Source organism: Strongylocentrotus purpuratus, unplaced genomic scaffold (genome assembly GCF_000002235.5).
Source record: "Strongylocentrotus purpuratus isolate Spur 01 unplaced genomic scaffold, Spur_5.0 spur5_scaffold_10, whole genome shotgun sequence".
In the NCBI taxonomy this organism is placed as follows: Eukaryota; Metazoa; Echinodermata; class Echinoidea; order Camarodonta; family Strongylocentrotidae; genus Strongylocentrotus; species Strongylocentrotus purpuratus.
Genome location: NW_022145595.1, coordinates 3,871,697 through 3,895,435, shown reverse-complemented (window position 1 = coordinate 3,895,435; position 23,739 = coordinate 3,871,697). Strand labels below are relative to the sequence as shown.

At 37.7% G+C, this 23,739-nt stretch overlaps 1 protein-coding gene across 4 annotated transcripts in view; it reads left to right on the top strand.

The window, feature by feature from the left end:
- The window catches only part of LOC582167 (tyrosine-protein phosphatase non-receptor type 13), a 66,261-nt gene extending 42,748 nt beyond the window's left edge, over positions 1 to 23,513 (top strand). For 3 of the 4 annotated variants that reach the window (XM_030979245.1, XM_030979246.1, XM_030979244.1), the window contains exons 28-46: positions 873 to 965; positions 1,802 to 2,290; positions 3,371 to 3,529; positions 4,324 to 5,027; positions 5,679 to 5,961; positions 6,818 to 6,949; positions 8,342 to 8,872; positions 9,464 to 9,631; positions 10,521 to 10,612; positions 11,471 to 11,646; positions 13,135 to 13,296; positions 14,480 to 14,613; positions 15,473 to 15,754; positions 17,573 to 17,663; positions 18,549 to 18,757; positions 19,293 to 19,427; positions 20,151 to 20,369; positions 22,404 to 22,466; positions 23,398 to 23,513. In XM_030979245.1, the coding sequence (XP_030835105.1) occupies positions 873 to 965; positions 1,802 to 2,290; positions 3,371 to 3,529; positions 4,324 to 5,027; positions 5,679 to 5,961; positions 6,818 to 6,949; positions 8,342 to 8,872; positions 9,464 to 9,631; positions 10,521 to 10,612; positions 11,471 to 11,646; positions 13,135 to 13,296; positions 14,480 to 14,613; positions 15,473 to 15,754; positions 17,573 to 17,663; positions 18,549 to 18,757; positions 19,293 to 19,427; positions 20,151 to 20,369; positions 22,404 to 22,466; positions 23,398 to 23,457 (4,182 nt within the window). In that variant the 3' untranslated portion in view covers positions 23,458 to 23,513. The remainder of the gene's footprint in view (positions 1 to 872; positions 966 to 1,801; positions 2,291 to 3,370; positions 3,530 to 4,323; positions 5,028 to 5,678; positions 5,962 to 6,817; positions 6,950 to 8,341; positions 8,873 to 9,463; positions 9,632 to 10,520; positions 10,613 to 11,470; positions 11,647 to 13,134; positions 13,297 to 14,479; positions 14,614 to 15,472; positions 15,755 to 17,572; positions 17,664 to 18,548; positions 18,758 to 19,292; positions 19,428 to 20,150; positions 20,370 to 22,403; positions 22,467 to 23,397) is intronic. The other variant, XM_030979247.1, reaches the window with a different exon arrangement.
- Positions 23,514 to 23,739: the final 226 nt, after the last annotated feature.

The window sequence follows — 23,739 nt, the reverse complement described above, 5'->3', positions numbered from 1 at the left end:
TGATGAAGTCTGTTGATTTGTTGGTTCGCTTTTGGAAACAAAAGGTATGGAGACTCATACAGTATTTCACATTTAAATGTTTCACTATCTATCTGTAAACTGTGTTGAGAAATGTAGATATGACTTACATTCTCTTTTCCTATAGGTGCTGTATTATATACAGTTTTTTACAGAACTATATCCAGGACTATGAATCATCACAGTATATTCGTTCAGTAGTATTTTATTCTTCTAATACTTCAGTTGAATAGACTCAATTTTGGAAAATAGTTGAATAAAAATTATGCCTGAAGAAACCTAGACAGTAGTGCTTGATTTAATTGCCTTGTCTTTTATGATACAGTACGTATTAGTAGCAATAGATGTCTATCACATGTGCTCTCAACCTAGAAGTGTTATATGCTTTTTAGGTGGTAATAACATTTATTTCCTCTGTGATCAAAGTTGTTGAAATGTCTATAAATTGACTTAGAATATAAATGTAGAGAAAAGCATTGCTAAGATTTCAAGAGAAATTACTATTACACTGTATGTAGTGAGAGAAAAATCAATATTCATTTTTATTATAAGAATTGTATTTGTTCCACAGAACAAATTACTCTGAAATCCTAAGTATCATATTACTGCAAGAGGAATAATTTAAAATGGAAATAATTTCATTCAATCATTCATTGATTTCATCAAACTTTCAGACACATAATCTTTCAGCATATGACATAGATCAAACAAATAGCAGAATCTTTCCCTGCTCAAACCCTACAATTTCTGTATTAGTCATAACTGTATGACTAATAGTACAGAATGAATGCAAACTTGTTCCCTAGAATATTTGATTTGATTTGTTATTACTCTTATTTTTGTAATCGATCCAGGAAACGGTGGCTAAATTGAGAGGTGCCCAGGAAAATGTGAAACTCCTCCTGTGCCGACCTAGTGAGGAAGAGCTTCTCAGGCTTCTTCAAAAGGTAATCATTAAAGGGATCCGGTAACTTTGTCTTAGATCCTTTAAAAATATCCATGATTTAGCTCATGCTGCAATTATCATTATAAACCTTAAGGTCAGTCAGGAACCCCATGACTTTTACAAGCCGATCGCCTGTCTGATTATCAAGATATTTATGGTTGAAAATCGAAATCAAATTTTGCGTTTGCCAAACGGTTTTCATTACACTACATTCTATTGGGGAAAATGAGTATGGTAAAACCGGTCACTCAAGGTTTTTACTTTTTTGACGCACTTCTTGATCATTTTGAAGCGCCAGTTTTTAAAGGCTTCATTATAACATCAAATCACAGACACTGATAACACGAAGGGTTGGGCATTTCAGATTTAACATTGTAAAACGATCCCTTTAAAGCTTCTCAATTCGTTAGGTCATGAAAGTAAATAAATCATATTAATTTGGCTTAAAATGTATTGACAAATACTCTTGAAAGTTTTATTACAAAACTAAATAAGTGAAAATGTCCATTGCAATAAGCAGTTTTTGCTACTTAATGGTCTCCTATTACCTTAAAATTGTGTTAATACCTTGTACATATGCTTCATACTTTGTTTCTTGAAATGGTAATAAACCGTTCATTAATAAGAACTACATGTATATTGAAGGTGATATAAATAAGTATTCAATCATAGACAAAATCATGACCACAGGATTGATTGGAAAGAAAAGTCATGAGATTATCACCATTACCTTTGACTTGTTTTTCAATATTTACTTATGTGCTGGTAATAAAACAGTTGAATACTATGTACAGAAAATTACAGTTTTATTCTGACATTCTCCTGTTATCTTTGTAGAAGTCTGAGGAGCTGCAAGTCAAACGAAAAGCTGCCCTTCCTCCTTTGGACACCCCTGCTGCTGGCAACAACTCCATGCCCCTCAGCTCCCCACCCTTCTCCCCAGACCCTAAGGTCTCCTACCCCCCTCTCTCCCCTAACGTCGATGACCTCCCACCACCACCTCCATCACCACCCTCTTCCCCTCCACACTCTGACTATGAAGACGATGGGGAGGATGTCACAGATCAAGGTGCGCCCCCCTTGGAGAAACCATCTCCCGTGTCCAAACTGGCAGCGGCGGATAGAAGTGCCTTTTCAGAGGTGTCGCCCTCCCTCCCCAAGCTGGGAGCGGTGGACATCAAGTCAAAGATCCCTGTCAGTAGCAAGAGGAAGTCTCAAGACTTGGGGGTGAAGGGGAAACCCCTTCTCTCTCCATCCTCCAGTACGGAAAGTTCTCCCAGGAAGATGCAACAGATCATGTCAGAACCATCCTTTGATTATGAAGAGGTAATTGATTCAAGATGGAATACATATAATGATGAAATTAATAATTATCAAACAGGATGTATACCAGTTATATATGGTTATCATATACAGATTAAACACACCCTTTACCTCTCTTTCTCTCTCTCTCTCTATCTCTATCTCTTTCTAAAGATTCAAGATTCAAGATTAATTTATTGTCATGTAAAACATACATAAAATTTGTCGTCGGACATTTGAAGGTGCATATACATGTACATAAATAAATCACAATCATCACAATCTTCTCTCTCTCTCTCTTTCTCTCTTTCTCTCTCTCTCTCTCTCTCTCTCTCTCTCTGTCCCTCCCTCCTTATCTCCTTTTGTTTTTCTCTTCCTCTCTTCATTCTCTCCTCTCCCTCCGCTCATTTCTTTATCAATTCCAGGCGCGGATCCAGGAATTTCTTACCGGGGGGGCACACGGGGGGGCACCGTGTGGGAAAGAGAACATATATATATATTTTTTTTAGTCCCGAAAAAATCGCAACGACTCAGCCATCCGCTGAATAAGCGGGGGGGGGTAAGAGTACACTTTTTTTTGGGGGGGGTCATGAAATTTTTTAATTTGACATTTTGCTTCGTTGGAGGGGGGGGGTTAAGGTCACCTTTTTAGGTCAGCCATTGGTCGGGGGGGCACACCCCTTTTTTTCGGTATATTTTGGGCGAATTTAGGGCTGATTTTAACATATTTTTTTTTTGGCCGGGGGGGGGGGGGGGGGGGCACGTGCCCCCTGTGCCCCCCCCCCCTGGATCCGCCACTGAATTCCTCTAACATGTTTTGAACTAATATGATGTTTGTCTTATTTAATGTGAAGCATGAACATTAAAATGAACTATCTAAAATGTATTACACTCAAATGTACATTTTAATACCAAATCCTCTCGTTCATTCCTTGAGGCCTCCTGTTCTGTTATCAAAGTCTTAATAAACAATTTTCTTTTTGGTTATATTACATGATGCAGTTATTGTACTATGTTTATTAGGAACTCAACCTGGGACAGTTGGTGCCATTCTACAGGTGTCTCTAGTATACTAACTATTATTTTGTTCCGTTGTGTTTTCAGAATGATATCTTTGAGGTGTATTTAGTGAAGCCTCAACGTGGAGGCCTGGGGTTCACTTTGGCTGGTGGTGCTAACACTGGAGGATGTTACATCAAAGACATTGTGCAGGAACCTGCCATATCTGATGATAGACTCAAGAAAGGCGACAAAATATTAGAGGTATGCAGGCCTGATAATTACCTGATTTTTTTTAAAACCCTATTTTCCCGATTTTTCTCTATTCTTCTCTATTATTTTACTCAAAAGGGGGAATGTTGTTAGATGCCATTTTTCCTCCTGCGAATCCTCTCTTTTTTTACTCAAGGGGGGCGTGGTTGAGGAGGAATTTTTCATATTTTTAAATATTTTTTGGTCCTCACTATCACCCCTGGGTATGGTAGTGAGAAGGTTAGATGTGTGGTTTTGTTTGAATACTTATCCTACAGAGTTATCAATAGTTTTTAATCAATTTTTTATGTTTTATGAAAACATTCACTGATGAAAAGTGCTTCATTGAGGTGTATATGACAGGTATGTGTATGTATTCAGCAAGTGAGAAAAGATAACATTGAGAGCCAGAAGGGCCCACACTGCAGAGACAATTTCTCCTTGCGGCCAATTTACTACACTTGCTGCATTCCTGACTCCAACCCTGGACCAAACACAATGCCTAAAACACCTAAACCTAAAACACAGTTGCAACCCTAACCCTAGCACTACATGTACAGTGTGTGTATGTCTTTGACAACCTACAACCCAGAGAAAATGTCACAGGAGGTAATGTCGGATCAGCGAGAATAGCTCTCGGCAGAAAATATTCAGAAACAGTACATTAAAGTTTGATTATGTTAAACAGCAATGGAATATTTGTTTAAGTAGATCTAATAGATGAAATAAATAGTTAATAATCATAACTACAATGTGTTTTGATAATCTTTTAATTGTATATGAATTGAATCTCTTCTATTTTGTAGGTGAATGGTAGGAGTATGAAAGGGATGAGTCACTTTGACGCAGTCTCCTTCCTCCGTATGACCTCTAGAGAGGTTACACTCAAGATCGTACACCCATCTTCAAAGTCAATCCAGCCAACACCGTCCCCGACAAAACCTGTCAAGGCTGACAATGCCGCATCGCCTGCGCTGAAAGTAGATATGGTCGTCCCTAAAGCAGCGATGGACGTCCAGGCTAGTCCGGCACTAGCCCCAGCTTTGAATGAAGGTCAATACAAGGATGACCCAAAGAGTCCATCTGTAAGCGGGAGTGAGGATGATTGGTCGGATGTAGCGTCCGTCGATTCAACCCAAACACCCAAAATGAACCTGAGAGATGCATTCCACACAAGATCCAAGCTTGAGAAGTCCCAGTGGTCTAGTTTGGAGGAGGAGTCATCTAGACTACCTGATGCACCAAGTGTGGATGACCTCCCAACAGTTCTCATCAAGAAGAATGAGAAAGGTCAATTAGGGTTACTGTTGGGGTTAGAGGTCACAGACCAGGGATCAGGGTTGTTTGTCAAAGAGGTTGTGAGTGGCCTTCCAATGGCACTAGATGGAAGCGTACAAGTCGGTGATCAGATTCACTTCATCAATAATCAGTCTGTCAGTGGAATCGGCATGGAAAAAGCCAAGAGCCTTCTTGCAAGGGTGCCCTCTCTTGTTGAGCTCAAGGCAACTAGGTAAGAAATAGTGTTTGCTCTATATCACGTAGCCAACAGCTCTTTTTATCTCTTTTTTCAATTTGATACAAGTCTTTCAAAAAAGACACACATGACTGCCAGACATACAAGTGTATTCTTTGCTGTTGATTTTGTCCTCATGATTTGTACATACAATTATAATGATTATCATTTCATAGTTCCTTTCAACAAACGCTTAATATACTAACACACAACACCACTAATTACAGTGATGGAAAATTTAGTTTAGATCAGCAAGATATATACATGTACCTACTAATAATGAGATATTTACGTTATAAAAATGGTTCTTCTGTTGCCTATTAACAAAAAAAATAATTTGATGCTCTGACAAATTATCCTAAATATAATCAGTTTTAACCACATTGATTAGAAACCTAATAAAAGGTTAACATGCTCTGAAATTCCAAGCAATTTATGAAACACATTTCATACAACGATGCAGTTATGTGACATAAAGATAACTTATATAAACATAACCTAACATAACATGACACAGCACTAATGTATTTTGGCAAGGCAATCTTCAATTGCCACACTCGACCCAGGTGAAGTAAGTGGGTACCTGGCAAGAATTAAAATAACATAATTTATTCCTTAAATTTCCATATGGTATCACCACATCTTCAGAAGCAAGATTCCAGTTCAACCCAGACGACAGCATCCTGTCTTCAAGACCTCCGCCTTTGAGCCGACAGAGACAGGAGACGAGGAGAGAGTCGTTGAATCGGCCCAAGAGGACAACGATGAGGAGTGGATGACAGACTCCAGCGAGCCAGCTAAAGATGGGGGCATGCCCAGGACCCTCCCGGCCACGCCCAAGGGCGAGGAATCAGAGGTGAAGGGGAAAGTCCCCCCTGCAGGTTTTGACCTTGACCTGGGTGATGTGTCAGCAGAAGAGTCTGATTGGGAGGTGAGTGGAAGGAAGATGAGATTATTAGTGTCATGGCCGAGTGGTTTAAGGCACTTGACTGGAGATGTGAAGGTCGAGGGTTCAAATCCGGACACAGCACTTATATCATTTAGCAAGATGTTAACCTGCACTTGCTGCTCTCCACCCAGGTGTTAAACGGGTACCCGGTAAGATGCGACTGTCATTGTTGGCCAAACAGTTTATAAGCCTCAAGTAACGCCTGGCTGGAATGCTACCCAGGGAGTGGGGATTGTGCACACAGTGTGTGCGGGAAAACATTGAATTCAATGACCGGGGTAATAGTATATCTGTAAAGCGCATTGTAGATGTATTAAGCGCTTTATAAAAGCGGAATATTATTATTATTATAATCTGTCAGAAGTGGGATGGATAAGGTTATGAACCCTGAAAGTCTATGAACCCCACAAAGTGTAGCATCATGCAAGCTTGTAGATAATGAATTTTTTCAAAGATTAAGGGAGGGGGGTATTCCGACTTTGATCTGCCTAAGACTGGTAGCAAATTGTGCCCTAATGTGAATGTCGCATCATAATGTAATTAGACAAGACAACTTATATTTCTTCCCAAGATTAAGAACTGTGTCGGGAATTGTGATGGTGGATTTATGTATCACTAAGCAATAAAAATGAAGAGTTCATCTTGATGAAAAGCATGTTTTTAGGATAAGAAAAGAGGCAATATAAAAATCAAAGAGGTCTAACAGTTCAAAGAGTTGCATATGTGAGAGGTTGGCAGAAAAGAACACACATAAGATAGAACAAACAGAAATAAATCCAAATCATATCAAACACTGTTTACAAAGATGACACAAGCATCTTTCTTTCATGTTGTATAGGATTTATCTGTGAGTGATCGAGAGGAGCCAAGTCGACTTGATGAGGTTGGTGACATCATGAAGGATCTACACAGGAGTCATGGAGGATACACACCACAACCATCAATGGATAAAGATACAATGAGTCCTACTGTAAGTTAACAGGGTACAACGGTTGTAAAAGATGCAGAAAAGTATATTCTGTCATGTTGAGTCTGTTTATGAGAAAAATGAGTGAAAGTGCCTTCGTGATTCAAATAAACGTATCATCTGACGAAGTGTTGCAGCGGCACACGAAACGTTGTGATCTTTTAGATCCCTTGTTGACCATACATTGCGAGACAAACGAATATCACTAGCGATATTATTTCCGATAATACTGTTGTTTCAAATAATGTTAACAAAGGTATCAACACAGATGTGCATGTATAGGACAAAGCAGCCTGACAACCAGTACGATTTAGTCATATTTCGTACGATTTTTAGAAGCAAATACGACAGTACGATTTTGATTTGATTTGATTTGATTTGATTTATTTATTTCTGTTTGATTTTCTTTTTCTTTTGCATTTTTACAAATATATAACAAACAAATATTGCAGATTTACACATGACAAAAGAATATATATAGAATAAAGTAAGGCTGGGTGTAACTAATCGAGAACATCAAACAGGAGGGTTGACAAAATAAGCAAAGCTTGATAGTATGACTACCCTCAAAGGATAATAATAATACAAATATGGAAGAACAAAATATTGGTAAAAGGGGGAAAAGACAGGAAAAGAGAAGAGAAAAGAAAGAGGGGATGCACATCAATATTCACAGACTTATGTGGTAGTTGGATTTCAAATTAATAAATAAAGATTTTAAAAAAGAAAAGAAATGCAAATTTGAATACTGAGTGGCCAACTTTCCTCAATAAAATATGATTTTTTTTTTTTTTTTGTATTTTGTGTGTGTGTGCCCATTCTGTCCTGTAAAGTATCCTACAAGTATCTCACATCGGCAATTTTTTTGATGTTCATTGGTATCGAAAACACCAGTCGTGAAGAAATCATGCATATTCAACCAAGGATCCCTAAAAAAAAATCTTCCTGTATGTAGGAACTGTAAGAGGCATTGATCAGCGTAAGAATCCATGTTTATTTTTAAGAATACAACTTTTGTCAGTAAAATACAACTTGTGGGATTAAAGAATACAGTTTTTGAACTCCAGAGGTTGGCAGGTCTGACAAAGTACTCCAATATATATTCCTGGCATACCAGATATCTGCCCATTTCTGTGCTTGTACACATCTTTCACATTGTAGTATTTGTAATCAAATTTCTTCGAGAGAAATTAGTTATTAGTAGTTTAAACTTAATTATAGTTTGCTGGGATTATGTGATAATTCAGTATTTTGACATTATCCTAACTAGAAAACTCAATTAAGTCCCTTGGTTAAGATTGCCTATGAGTTATTTGATTCTTTGTGGACCTAATGTAAGGCTACTTTTATGAAGGCAATGATGGTACTCTTTATTTTCTTTTTGTTTTTTTACAGCGATCTATTACGAGTCCATTGGACATCCCTACCTCCCCTATATCTGTCTCTTCCCCGCCCCTGAGCCCCCTCTCTCCCAGCACAGGACCATCAACGGTCAAGGCTTTCACCTCGCTGACCGAAGCCCCATCTCCTTCTTTACCCAACGGTGGAAGCGACCAGCGAGATGACGACCTGGACAGCTTTGGTTCCGATGAGGCCTTCTCACCGTCCTCCACCCCGCGGAACCTATCAACGCCCGAGAGATTCAACGGTTCTCCACAGCGCTTGCGTCACGACTCAACTGAGCCAGAGCTAGAGCCTGAACTTGCCCGTCTTCCCCCTCTACCGGTAGGCAAGGCGTCGGCTTACAACCCATCCTCTGCCTCACCCGGTATCAAGTCCCCGCTGGGTAACTTCAGGAAGCAGATGAATGATGCGAGGGACTCCCCCACTGGGAGCGAGTTTTCAACATCAGCTAGGATTGGGACTCCAACTGGCAGGCCTCCATCGGCTCAGGGTAGTGAAGGAGGGAACCTCAGCATAGGAGAGGTATGTTCATTTATCATTGTCTGGTATTGGTTTTCATGCAGTGCCTTAAATACATATTTGCATTCAAAATAATATGTTTTAAAATCAGTTGAAGATTGTTAAAAATTGATTGTCAAAAATACAGAATTATATGTTTCAAAATCAGTCCTTTGAAATCTTCACATTTAGATTGCAAGATGTGAAAAGAATAAATAACACATGGCATGAACCAATTCCCGAACTAATCTATCAAATTGATACAGTTGATTTAGGTATAACATACCAGCCTAAATTTAATTTATCTCTGGCTTTGGCTTTTATATCTTGTCTCATAGATCAGTAATTTGAAGATCAATGTTTTTAAAACTATTCTTTTCATGTGTTTTTGCAAAATAGAAGTATCAGAAAGTTAGTAGAAAAGAATACAAATAGTCCGTTATATAACGTTCAGTTAGATTTATTTAATTTCCAACATTTTAGCAGATATTTGTGCAAAATGCAGCTGCTGGAAATCCAAAGAAAGTTGAACAGTACCTTTCATGATTTCAATGAGTATATTTTCAGGTAACATTTCTCTCTCTCTCTCTCTCTCCCTGTCTCTGTCTCCTATAGGGTGGTATCGTATGGATAGAGTTAGAGAAGCCTGAAGGAGGGGGTCTAGGCTTCAGCGTGGTAGGAGCAGAGAAGGGGGGTAAGACCAGTATCTTCATCAAGACAGTCACTCAAGACGGTGTGGCCAGCAGGGATGGGAGGCTCAAGGTCGGAGACAGACTTCTACAGGTAGGCACTATGAACATGACGGACAAAGAAAGTGGACAAAATATACCGTTCCTCATTCTACCCTCAACAATTGCTGTGGTGGACAAATGAACATCCCTTTACTGCTATTATGTAAAAATGAGTAGAACAGGTGTCACATGCATATTTACCTGTTCTACTTATTTTTACATAATAGCAGTGAAGGGATGTTCCTTTGTCTACCACAGCAATTGTTGAGGGTAGAATGAGGAACTGTATATTTTGTCCTCTTTCTTTGTCCGTCATGTTCATAGTAAGGATTTGTTCACTGAAATATTTTTGTGTCCTTTTTATTTGCATCTCTTGAAAGTAAAACATTTGTAATTCAATGTTGCTATGCTTGTTTGGTAAGTTGATAATGAGGATATTGTGTGAAGATGATGGATATAGGCACCGTTGCATAAAACTTAGCATTGATGGTAACTTTGCCATTAATGGTAACTTCCATGGAAACCTTGATTTGATGGCTGTTGAGTTACAATGTTTGTTGCCATGGGAGTTAGAACTGATGGCAAAGTTACCATCAGGGATAATTTTTATGCAACATGGCCATGATGTTGAATATGATGGTGGTGGCGGTTGTTCTGGTAATGAAAATGAATGAAGGTAATGTCCCTACTGATTAAGTTAATGAAGAAGAAGATTTAGATGATAAAGATGGTGATGTCAGATGATTGTGTTGGGCCCCATCATATAGAGAGTTATGAAATTGATTGCATCTTCTTTTATTATAGAATCATGCATTAACTTGCTATTGATCAGGACCTTTAATATAAGTTTGAGATAATTGTAACCCTTAATAAGACAGGACACTGATGCCACAATTGAGATGACATTCTAAATGACTGACAATTGATTTATTCTTTTCCAGGTGAACGGTCAGAGTCTAGTTGGAATGACCCAGAACAAAGTCATCACTATTCTCAGGAAGAGTAAAGGTGTCGTCAGGCTCGCTGTAACCGGGTAAGACAGGAGAAATATTGCCAGTTTGCATTTATTCATCTTAGGTAGTGCTCAAGTGATATCATCATCTAGCGCAATGTAATTTAAACATTTTAGGAATGTGATGAGTGGGTGATACTTTGAAGTAGGTAAAGACTTTTAATAAAATTAGTATTTTACAGGTAATTACACTAATGAGGAAGACCAGATTGGTTGTGGAGCCATGGGTCATACATTCTGTAGGTCAAGTCCCACTCTTCTACAGTAGTGGATGTTGAGACAGGAGGTGGTAACTCCCACCATGAACGTGACGGCCAAAGAAAGAGGACAAAATATACAGTTCCTCAGGTAGACAAAGGAACATCCCTTCACTGCTATTATGTAAAAAATGTGTATAACAGGTGTCACATACATATTCACCTGTTCTACACATTTTTACATAATAGCAGTGAAAGGATGTTCCTTTGTCTACCTGAGGAACTGTATATTTTGTCCTCTTTCTTTGTCCGTCATGTCCATAGCGTCCTTCACCCTTTAGCAACTAAACTGCCCGAAACCGCTTCTCCTTTTACTCACAAAACCGCCTGTCCGTTTTCAATGCACTGTAGTATCCCTCTAATGGGTCTACTGTGATAATGTTATACTTGCGTGATCTTTACAGTGTCTGTCTACAATAGGATTCTGCATAGAAATATAGCACATGTTTCATATTGTCCAGAACAATGTCAAAATGAGAGCTATATTGCAATATCTTCTAGTGAGTTATAGGCCTTTTTTTACAAAATCTCTTGTTAATTGCTAATGGGTTTTAAAAAAAAATGAATTGCACATGTATATGAGTATTGTGCTTTCATTTATATTTCTGTTTCTGTTGAGCAGTCAGCTCTCTCGACCAGCTAGTCTGATAGGAACGGACACTGAACGTCAGACTCCCTCTGTAGTCCAAGACAGGCTAACTAGAGCCGTAGAAGAGAATGAAACCAGCGAGGCAGATCTGTCACCCGCGGAGTCATACACGGAGTCGGCCCGTGACGCTGGATTCAGGCAACCACTTGGTGAGTAATTCCCTCTCAAAAATTAACCATTGTCATTATGGATAAGTGAGTTCTCCTTCCTTGTATGCACAGGTAGCTACAGGATGAGTATTTCACATTTTAGATAAAAGTCAGTCCAAAGAGGCCCTGTCCTTTATCTTTGTTTGCACATAGTGGATATTTCACACTCAAATTTAAGTCTGTGCTAGTTGTTTTGTGAGTAGTTTGTGATAGTGTAGCACTTTCAAAAGTAATTGTACCTTTTGATTAGCAGGACTGGTCAAAAGTTTAAAATGAATATTTTCTTCGTGTTTCATTTAAAGACACGCTGTCTTTAATCATGTCTGGTTTGCTTTGTGTTTTCGTTTTTGATTTGATGTTTTTGTGGTTAGTTTTCTTTGCCCTTAATATTGCATGCACTTTTGTCTTTAACGTCTTCATGTTGACTGCATGTGTGGGTTCTTGTTACACTAAACTCAAATTTGGAGAATAATTATTTTCTATTAAGTATACAGATACAATTTCTTGAAAGCTTAAGTCGGCAGGAGAAATTAGAATCGACTCACTGACCATTTAAACTGCTTCAATGCGCACTTTTATAAAATTGTGATATTTTGATATTAAGGAATCCAGTAGATGGAACCAAATTGTTGATGTTCTTCTGAAAAATGCAATGTTTGTAATGTTACCTCTGATAGTATAGTTAGTTAGTAAGCTTATTCTGTAGACATCAATGCTTATATCTCTGCATTCATTATTCAAATTCTTATTTGCTTTTCTAGCATTATTTAAATATTATGTTGCATAGTTTTTTTTATTTTTAAGTTACTTGTACAGATATTTTGTCCCTCTTTAGATTATTGTATTAGTATTAGTTAAATTTACATGCAGCTCTGATTGTTACTATTTTGTCTAATTTTTGTGATTTATTTTCAGTCTGTTTAACATGCCTTTGTTGTTATGATTTGATGTTAAATCTTTCCTTTTTTGTTCTTTTCCTTATGCCTCGCCTAACCCGTTCACACTCTGTCATTTGTTTTATCCTTGTAACCTTTCAACCTTCACTATGTGTTGTGTTTGCATGTTCACTATCACCATCCACCCTCATTCACCTTTGACCTCACCTGACCTGACCTGACCTCGACATCATACCTGTACCCCTTCCCCACCTACCTGTAACACCTGTCTCTGATTATGGGATGATCACAATTCTCTGACATGACATATACGGTGTACACCTCTGAATATGGGACTGATTCATCTTACTCTACATTTGATCAACATACTTGAAAATATCAAACCCTTTCCCCTGCATAAAAACATGATTTTGTAAAAAATTGAATTGATAAATTTGTGATACAAAAAAAAATGCTACGACTGATGTTTTAACGTACATCATGTACATGCCCACACCTCTCAAACGCTTGTTCTCAAACATACCATACATTCCACCCCTCCTTACATACATCCTCTACAACAACAACAACAACACCATCAATGACCTCCCAGACGATGACCTCTCAGACCATGATGAGGTCACCGGCAGCGTGACCTTTGACTCTTCCCTCTCCTTCACCCTCCCTTTTAGCGTGGCGGGGTTGCACAGTACCCGTACGTTTGGTGATTTTGCTATCACCCCGCCCCCACCAGAGTTCAGGGTAGGCTATTCAGGTAATTGGCACTGCAGTTGTTGTTTTTGTTTTGCACAATGTACAGTACATTAATGTTAAAGCACATTGAAATGGTAACTGAAATAATAATTGAATAGACATCTAAACATAGAAAATTGAAAGGAAATGATAAATTACATGTCATCATTGTAGCATATTCTCAATGAAACTGACTTTGTTAATGTCAAAAAATTGTTGATGCTTGCTGGTATACAGACAAAAAAGTATTCTCAATTGAATAGATTTCACAGATATGGAAACTGATTCTCTTATAATATACATAAGCATAATTTCAATTCATTTGATTGATTATGTAACAGTACCTGTATTGAAAGCTTGAAAATTGTTACATACACTGTATGTTGGGTTATGTTATGCAGTAAAGCACAATTGTTAATTAATCTGTTTATTTCAAAATATGGCTTCATTGATTTACACTTCTTCACCACCTTCTACATGAATGATAATGAGAACATACCAAGACTTTGTGTTTTAGCCTATTCTTTATTTGACACATGTAACACTAACTATAAGTTATGAGTGTGTAATATTTCTACACTCAATGAAATCCAAAATCTTAATCCTTAAATAATCATTTAAATTTTCTGGTTCCTTCAAAATCTCTTTGTGTGATTGGTTTTTATTATATTTGTTGAATAATACAACTAATCTTCAATAGGTATCCTCTCTTGATCATATACCAGTATTGAAATCAATCTCTTCTGATCTAATATGTTATGAGGCGTGGAAAATATATGAAAGTAATGACTTTACCGACCAAAACAGAGTCTTAGCTTATATAGTAACATCCCTTTGCCTCTGAAATAAGTATGAAGCTACATGTTATAGTGACAACGAGATCTATAAATAGTTTAGTATCCAATATATCTTTTATAGTTTCACTTTGGTACACAGAAATTATTGGTAGAATTGGTAGAATACAAGTTGTATCTATAATATAGAGCTGTATATAACAACTCTATGCTTTACCCTCATCTAGATGCTGAACAGGCATTGATGAGTATTACCATAGAAGTAGAAGTAGAAATATAGTCACTTCTGTACTTGTATGTTATCACTCTAAATATAGGCAAAGTTCAGCTTGTATATAAATGTAAATGGTCTATATGATATTATATACACATTATGTATGCATGCTTGTATATACATTACTACCATAATAGAGCAAGACACGGATAGTGACATTGATTCCACGGCTGAGCTTCCTGACGACCTTGACAACGTGGAGATACCAGACAGCCCAGGTCAGAGGTCAGACAGTCTCCTTGCAGCACAGAGATTAGGCCGTGCTTTGCAGGTTTGTAATGATACATCATGGCCGTCCATCCTGTCCATGCATAGTTGGCTTGGGACTATTCTTTTCCACATATGAGATATCCTATATCATTATAGCCCTGGGACCTGTTTCACAAAGCCTTTTTTCAATGACAAAAATCAGTGACAAATCTGCTGATAACCAATCAGAAGCAAGGATTTCAGTAGCTTATAACAAAAACTGTCATTTGTCACTGATGAACAGTTTTGTGAAACACCCTCTGGTTTCTTCACTCCTTTAAAGCCCTCTGCACTAGTTTGGCCAGGAGGGATTAGACCTCCCTGCATGGTCACTGACAGCTGGTTATCTCATTAAATCAGCTCTCAATTAACATAAGAAAGGGGACCATGGGGGACCAATGGTCACAGATTATAGGCATTGTTTGCTATATACAAATGTAGAGGGCACAAGTAGTGCAGTGGGGCTTTAAGTGGTCCATTCTATTCCCTCTAAGCTTTCATGTTGGTCTATTCCATTCCATAAATCAATTAGGCTATTGTCCCTAACCTAATTACACTTGATGTTTCCCATTTCATTCCATTCTGTTCCTGAGTATGTCCTGAATCAAGCTTGAAGAGATTTTCTCCTCAATTCTACTTCATATTCATGTATCTATTGCAATTGCGTCAAAGACATTGGTCATTTTTGATAAAGATAAAGGATAATCTTAGTAGTACAGGTACATTAATGAATAAGATTCTATCTGAGTTTGAGTACCTTTCAGTTATACACTATCAAGAAATTATTTGACCATAATTTTCAATTTTGTATTCATACGAAACAAAGTCTGTATGTGCTTTATAAATTCTAGTTTTCTCTTTTTCTTTCTGTTTCTCTCCAGAACCGCAATGACAAACGGGAGAGTGACGAGGAGTCCCTCTCTTGGGGAAGTGAGAACAGTCTCCCTCTCGACGAGGAGAACGAGATCAGCGAAGCAGCCAACGGTGCTGCGCGGGCCACGCCCAGTACCAAGATACTAGAGGATATCACTAACGCCCAGCTGGAGAGCATGGCCATTGTGAGACCTGCGGAGGGAGGGCGATATACAGGTAGAGGTCTGAGGAGCAGTATTGCTAAGATACAGAAGCAGATCGACAAGCAGGACCCAGCCGAAGAGTTCAAGGTGAGCATTCTCTTAGAGAGGAGTTTGAATTCTTCAGGCCTGATAATTAATCGATTTAAATTGGTTTCCTGATTTATTTATTTTTTCTCCCAATTTTCTCCCGATTTTTTTTCCTTCCCTATTTTATCCCTATTTTCCCCTTATTTTCTCTCATCTTCCCTACTCTTATCTATTTTTCCCCATTTTTCTCACTCAAAAGGGGAGAAATGTTGTAAGATGCCATTCCCCCCCCCCCCCCCGAATCCTCTATTTTATTTTTTTTTTACTCAAGGGGGGTGTGGTTGAGGGGAAAAAAAACTTATTTTTTAAGTGCTCATTATCACCCCTGATTCTTGCCTCAGGGAAAAGCTTCATGAGAAAATAGAGGGGGAGGGGAGGGGGGGGGGGTGATGATTGATAAAAGCTCAACCAAAATTGAATGGTTTTTAGGAAGAAAGTCATGTTGGATTCATACATTCATAACATCACCATTAAGCTTCAAATGATTGTAAGCACTAGCATGAAAGATTTCTCTGCAGTGCGACTTGGAGTAAAATCTTCTTGTAGAAGTGATTATGAGAGTTAAACCTAGATATACTGTATACATGTAAATGTAAATTTCACACTATGTTCCCAGTTTTTGTTTTGTTCATAGTTAACATTTGCAAAAGTCATATTTTTCTTGTGATTGATTGATTGATAGCCATTGCATAGTGTAAGACTATTGGTAGATAATCACTGCAAATGTGACCAGGGCACCAGGCACAAGAAAACTACCCCCAAGTTGCATGATATGATTTTCAGTTAGAGCTCAATAAAGGTGTATTTGGCCAGGATGGTCATATTTGATTTTTTAGCATTTCCTGAAAAAATATTCTTTCTTTTATGTAGTTTCAAAATTTGGACTCACAAAATACTCAAAAAGTGGTATGTTGTCAGTATTAGTTTTCCCTTGAGTTTGTTTTAGTAATCTCAATTTCCTATAGCTACTGCAATTCACTTTTCATATATTTGTTTATCTGAACCTACATGCATCAATGTTATTTTTACACCTCATACTTGATATTCTACTGTTACTGTTCAGTTTGTATATTTTAACATTATAATTTACCTTATTTCATTTCATTTCATTTCGTTTATTTATTTCACTCTCTTTTAAAAAACATCAAAAGTATATACGGTACATGTTCGTTCATTATCAACATAAGATAAAAGGAAGTGGGGAATCATGAAAGCCAAAATTGGCTTGATGAGAATGATTTCTGTTTACTATGTACAAAAATTCTGCTATTCGGCATATTGGCCGCAAACAAATTATTTCAATAAACCATAATTATACTACTGTTACTACTACTGGTTGCACTTTGATCTCCAATAATGTTGAATGGAATGTCTAAACAACAGGATGTGTTAAATGAGAATACCAAGTTTTAGCACAGTATGATAATCCCTTCATAGAAATTATCCAAGGAGTTCTAAAGCTCGACCTATTAATTGTCACCTTGCTCAATAAATTTAGAGACCAGGTTTTTTAATAGACTACAGGCCCTTCCCTCTAAAGTAACATTCTTGAAACTGGACCTTCTTCTCTTTTTTTAATATTTTTTTTATTGGGTTAGGAAATTGTGTACAGTTACATATCAGTTTAAGGTAAAGAATCTCCTCTTTTAGAATCATCAGACCTAAAGTAAACAATTAAATATTGTGACTTTTTTTGGTTTTATTGTGCTGGGTCACATATTTAACATTCTCATGAACTATTATATACGTTTATAATTCACTCAAGTCATACTGACACATACACTTAACTTTTGTTATTCTTTTGTATTACCATGACAGACTTTACGTCAGGTGAAGGCCATAGACAACTGTGAAGAAGCAAAGAAAGCCCAAAACAAGGACAAGAATCGCTTTAGGAATGTCCTACCATGTAAGTAAAAATAATAATAATAATATTTAATTTTTATTAGTCCCCTCCTTCTCTCTTCTGATCTTCTGCTTTAAGGATGTTTCCACGTGTGTAGTGTTTATTTCTTCTTCTTGTAAACATGTATTTCATAACAAATTTAACCAAGAAAATCTTGTTAAAAGTATTTCTCAATTTTCCATTTATATTAAAAATTATGCCTGTGAAAGATGCAAATTATGCAAGAAATACTCTCAGGGGAGTGTTCAGATTTACAATCTAATAACCGATGGTAAAAATAATATAGTGGAGCAGATCAAGTAGTCGTGTCATATGCTATATCAATGTAAATATAATATATGTTTAGAATTTGTGTGTGTTTAAACACACTGTACTTATCTTCCTGTATGTAGGTATGGTCTAGAGAGTGACTTTGTCCCAGAAGAAAATCAATAAAAAAGTTACAAAATGACAGCCAGCAAATCATTTTATTACAAAAATCTTACTTTATTGCCTTTTGCAAAGTTTTAATGCATTGGGTAGCACCTTTTATTGAATGAAGTGAATTTTAGTCTTAACCAAACCTTGTAGAGGTGTTGTGGTCTAGTGGATAAGTCATCAGACTGTGGATCACAGGGTCCGCGGTTCGAGTCCTGCCGCGGCACCAATGTCCTTCGGCAAGACATTTAATCATTTGTCATTCTCCACCCAGGTGTTAAATGGGTACCGGTATGAAGGAATTCCTTGAATGCTGTTGAGCGCCGAAATCGGCTGCCTAGCAGAGCCGGGTAATATTTGGAGCGCCTTAAGCACCTTGCGAGGTGGATATGTACGCTATATAAATATCCTATATCATTATTATTATTATTATCGTATTTCCTTCCAATGTGCATCCCTTTTTCTTCCTAGATGACAAGACCAGGGTGATTCTGGAGGACAGTGGACCGTCAGACTACATCAACGCCAGTCACATCAAGGCGCAGGTGGGCAAGGATACCTACGAATACATCGCCTGCCAGGGACCCCTCCCTAATACCACACAAGACTTCTGGTTGATGGTCTGGGAGCAGAGGGCAGATGTCATCGCCATGGTAACAATGGACGTTGAGAGTGGAAAGGTGAGATGATGCTTTGATTTTGTTACAAGTGTGCGAGATTTAGAATAAATAGCAGCAACATCCTTGAATCAGACCTTGTATTAAGAAATTTTAGAGATTTCTACATTAGCATTTTGAAAGTGAAGTTTTATTTAAAATAATAACAATAATGATAGTGATGATGTAGATGGTGATGATGATGATGATGATATTGATGAAGATGGTGTATTAATATCGCACATTTTCCATATGTATGTTAAAATGCTCATACTTTTGAAAGTATTCTATTGTTGAAATCTTCCCTTTCATTAAAATATGAATACCATCTTATAATCCAAATGAAAATATAAGAGATTCATCTTGTCTAATAGTAACACCCAATCCTTGGCCCTGTTCCAAAGTTATGAAATAAGATATTTGAAAGCACTAAGAGATATGATGAACACGCAAAAAAATAGGATGTTAGCCGCCTTTTCTATTCTTGATTGGCAAAAGCTCGGCTCGGCTCTTCAGGGTGTATTAATACCGTTTTGTTTCTGTTGTGTGTGTGTTGCAGGTGAAGTGTCATCGGTACTGGCCAGAATCAGCCAACTCTCCCCTGATGGTTTACAATAGGATTGAAGTACGATTGGAGAATTATCAAAACCTGGACAACTTCAGCATCAGGAGAATACTCATGATAGATAATGAGGTACGACCCCCCCCCCCTCACTCCACCCCTCCCCCTCCACACACCCTTACCTCTGACAAGCCATCATAACCAGCAAAACTGGTCAGACGATCGAGGTACATGTACATGTAATTGAGGATTGGTGTCTTCAATGGTCAACAACAATGACTAATGAATATGTTTTTCATATACATGTACACTGTAGAATTATTAAGTTGAATTGATGAGAATCCCATCAATGTATTAGGATGTGCGTTGTATCAGTAATCAGTTTGATCGACACCTAACCCAAGGGCAAAACAACACCAAGTTTACTTCAGAACCAGGGCATCCTGATTTCAAGGCATTTACCACCAATATGTAGTTCATGGAGTGTGTTATTGTTTTCATTCTATGGATAATGAAAGGATTTGAAGGTGTACAATAAAACCTGCTTTAGTGAACACCTGCATAGAAAGACCACCGGGCTGTATAGACCTCATTTTTGTAATTCCTTGAATGCCATTTCTCATGTAAAATTGTACTAAAAGAACCTGTACATGAAGGCCACCTGCTTCTGAAGACCGCTTATCTTTTCTCCCTTGAGCGGTCTTTATATACAGGTTTCAATGTAATTGATGCCACCTAAAAGGCCCCCATTTGAGAATCTTGGGCAAGAATTGCCACTCAGAGAACATACAGGTTAAATTCATACAAAATACAGTATGAAGGTGTTTTACTATAACCTATTCTATCAATCTACAGACCAGTGAAGTACACCATGTCACCCAGATGAACTTTGCAACCTGGCCGGACCACAGCGTGCCATCCACCTCTCTCCCTCTTCTCCGCTTTGCTTGCCACATGAGGCGTATCCATGACGACCGTCTCCCCATCGTCGTCCACTGCAGTGCGGGGATCGGGAGGACCGGTACCCTCATCACCATCGACGCCATCTTAGGGCTCATTGATCGTGATGAAGAGGTAGGAGATATGTCAAACTATTTCAGAATAATGATTAAAGATAAACTTGAGTTCTGGTAAAAAAAGAAAATAAATTCTCACAGAATCAAACTTACACTGAATGTTTAAGATTACAAATAAATGTCATTTGCCAAACAATTTTGGTAGAAAATGTATAATGGCTGAGTAATGAGCATAGAAAGATAAGGAAATCAAGGTGTCAGGCCCTTAAACAGTGCGTCCCAGAAAAAACGAAACCGAGAAGTATCGATGTTTTATCATAACTTAATCACAACCATAATTAATGAATGATACATATTTGGAAAGCTTAGAGTCTCCTCTTTCAGTTGATGCTACTCACGTGATGCATATTTTACACATGAGTGATTAACAGCAATTTGAAGGAAGGAAACCGAAAAGTAATTTGGCGGGCAGTATCTGAATTTCAAAGAAAAATTCATATTTCCAGAAAGTTCATTTTCTGCTCTTTCATATGATACCTCAATCGAGAAAAATGAGCAAGGAATAACAAAGTTCTGTTTGTTTAAAGTAGCCCTTACATTTTCATAATTTTAACAAACGAATTCGTTTTCACTGGTTGCCTGCCGTAGCAAAAAGCAGATTTGACAAAAGACTTAACTCCATTTCGTTGACAATCAGCCGTTGACAAGAGTCTTCATGCATGGCTGATTGTCAACGAAACGGAGTTAAGTCTTTTGTTAATTTCGTTTATTAATACGACAGGCAGCCAGTGAAAACAATTCGTTTATGGAAATGCAAGCACTACTTTAAACAAACAGAACTTTGTCATTCCTCGCTCATTTTTCCTGATTGAAATGTCATATGAAAGCGCAGAAACTCAACTCTCTAGAAATGTGAATTTTTCTTCGAAATTCAGATACGGCCCGCCAAATGTCTTTTTGGTTTCCTTCCTTCAAATTGCTTTTAGTCACTCATGCGTGAAATATGCATTATCTGAGTAGCATCAACTGAAAGAGGAGACTCTAAGCTTTCCAAATATGTATCATTCATTAATTATAGTTTTGATTAAGTTATGATAAAACATCGATACTTCTTGGTTTCGTTTTTCTGGGACGCACTGTATATACATCTTTCTGTGTACAGTGCTTGTTATTTTACCAAGACTGGGCTAAATTTATTATGATTTTGATGACTCCAGAACTTTGCAGTACACACCAATACTTACATGTACATGCTACATGATCAACTTTTTCTGATCCATTCCACACCTTTTCTTTCACAATGCAATAAATGGATCAGGTAACTTTGTCTCAGATTCTGAAACAAAACCCTGGATTTAGCTCATGCTGCAATGATAATTATAAACTTTAGGTCAGTCAGGAACCTCATGAATTTTATGACCAGATCGCCTGTCTGATTATCTTATGATTGGAAATCAAAATTTCAAAAATTGTTTGCCTAACGTTTTTTTAACACTACAGTCTATTAGAGAAAATGAGTATGGTCAAACGGGTCACTCAAAGATATTTACTTTTAGAGGCACTTCATGATCATTTTGAAGCGCAATTTTTTTAGACACTGATAACACGTAGGGCCATGCATCTCAGATTTAACATTAATACCTTTAAGGGACAGCTACAAGTATTTACATTTCTTTTTGCTTAATTGTGCTTGCTAATCAATGAGTTTTGTTTCCACAATTATTTATGGAACAATCATTTTCTTTGTGATGAACTAAGAAATGCAAATTCATGCTGTACATTTTTCTCAGATTTCATGAAAATTTCTATTTGTCTTCATTTGAGGGGTATAACCTGTGAAACATGAACTACATGTAAAGGTTTGTGTCTATGGAAACATCAGGATATTCTTTTGGACCAGTGATGGCCTGGTGGTAGAGTTTCTGCCCGGCAAACAGTAGATGCAGGTTCAAATCCGCTGGTTCCAAGATTTTTTCTGACCTTGTTTTTCAATTACAGATCGATCAATCAATCTTATTTACCCGGTGTAAGCCATAAATATGTTAAAATAATCCTTATATTCATAGAAACTTCTCTTTTTTATGTGATACAGTTCAAGGTACTGAACATAGTGAAGGGTCTGAGGAAGCAGAGGCAAGGCATGATCCAAACAAAGGTAAGCTTACAAGATATAACAGTGACTTATCTTTGTTTTATCTTCTAGACTTGGGTGTAAATTTTCCATCTTAAAGCCTATCTGTACTAGTTAATAGGAGGGATAAGACCGCCCTGCAAAGTCACTGGACAGGTGGTTATCTCATCAACTCAGCTCTCAATTAACATGAGAAAAAGAGGATCATGGGGGACCAATGGTCACCGATTAGGTATTGTTTTCTATATAGAGGGAGCCAGTAGCTACAAGTAGGACAGTGTGGCTTTAAAAATGTATTTAAAAAACTTAGAGAAAACTTATTGAACTTTAGTTTTTTACAAAAAGATAATAAAATAAAGACGACAACCAACAAAACCATCTCCTTGCTGTATCTCATACAGTCTGGTCAAAAGCTACCACTAGCATCCTGTGGCCAGTTTCTTGAAACGGTAAGACTAAGTTCGTAGACATGCCATTAATTCTTTAACACACGTTTCAATGGGATGTCCAAGAAGTTAGACTTATGACGGTTTCGAGAAACGCCACCTGAGGTACTTTTACTAGCATTGCAAATTCCCAAGTTAAAATATCCTTGTAAATCAGATTCCCACTGTCCATGTATGCGTTATAGATGCACAGTGCAATATCATTTATTCATAACGGCCACTTACATGTACAGTCAAACCTGCTTTAGTGACCACCTGTCTAAAAAGACCACTTTTTTTTCCCCTTGAAAATGGTTTCTCATTGATACATGTACTAAAGGAACCTTTACATACAGACCACCTGCCTATAAAGACCACTGTTCTTCTCTCCCTTGGGTGGTCTTTACAGACAGGTTTCACTGAATAATAAAAGCTATAGTTTATTTATTTCAGGGGTCAAGTAAACAATATCAATTCAATTCATAAATTCAATTCATGAAAATCTTGTGATGTACGTCTCTGTTTTGCAGGACCAGTACATCTTCTGTTACAAGGCTGCCTTAGAAGCTCTGAAGACCGTGCTCAGATGAGGGCCAGTGGATTGAGGAACATAGAATGATCAACACAAGCTCTCCACGTTTTCTTTTGGCTTCCTCTTCTTCTTCCAAGGAAAGTGCTGCTTCAAGGCCTTGAAGATTGCGCACTGTGTGTGCCTGTGAGGAGCCTGTGTGAGTGAGCCTGCTGGCCAGGATCCTTGTGCAGAAAATATTTACAGGGTGCAAGTAACAAATTCAATTCCGTGAGGGCAGTTAGGGGTGCATCTTCCTCAGTAAGGACTTAAATGCCTTGAGGCACTTGGGCAAGTGTGCTTG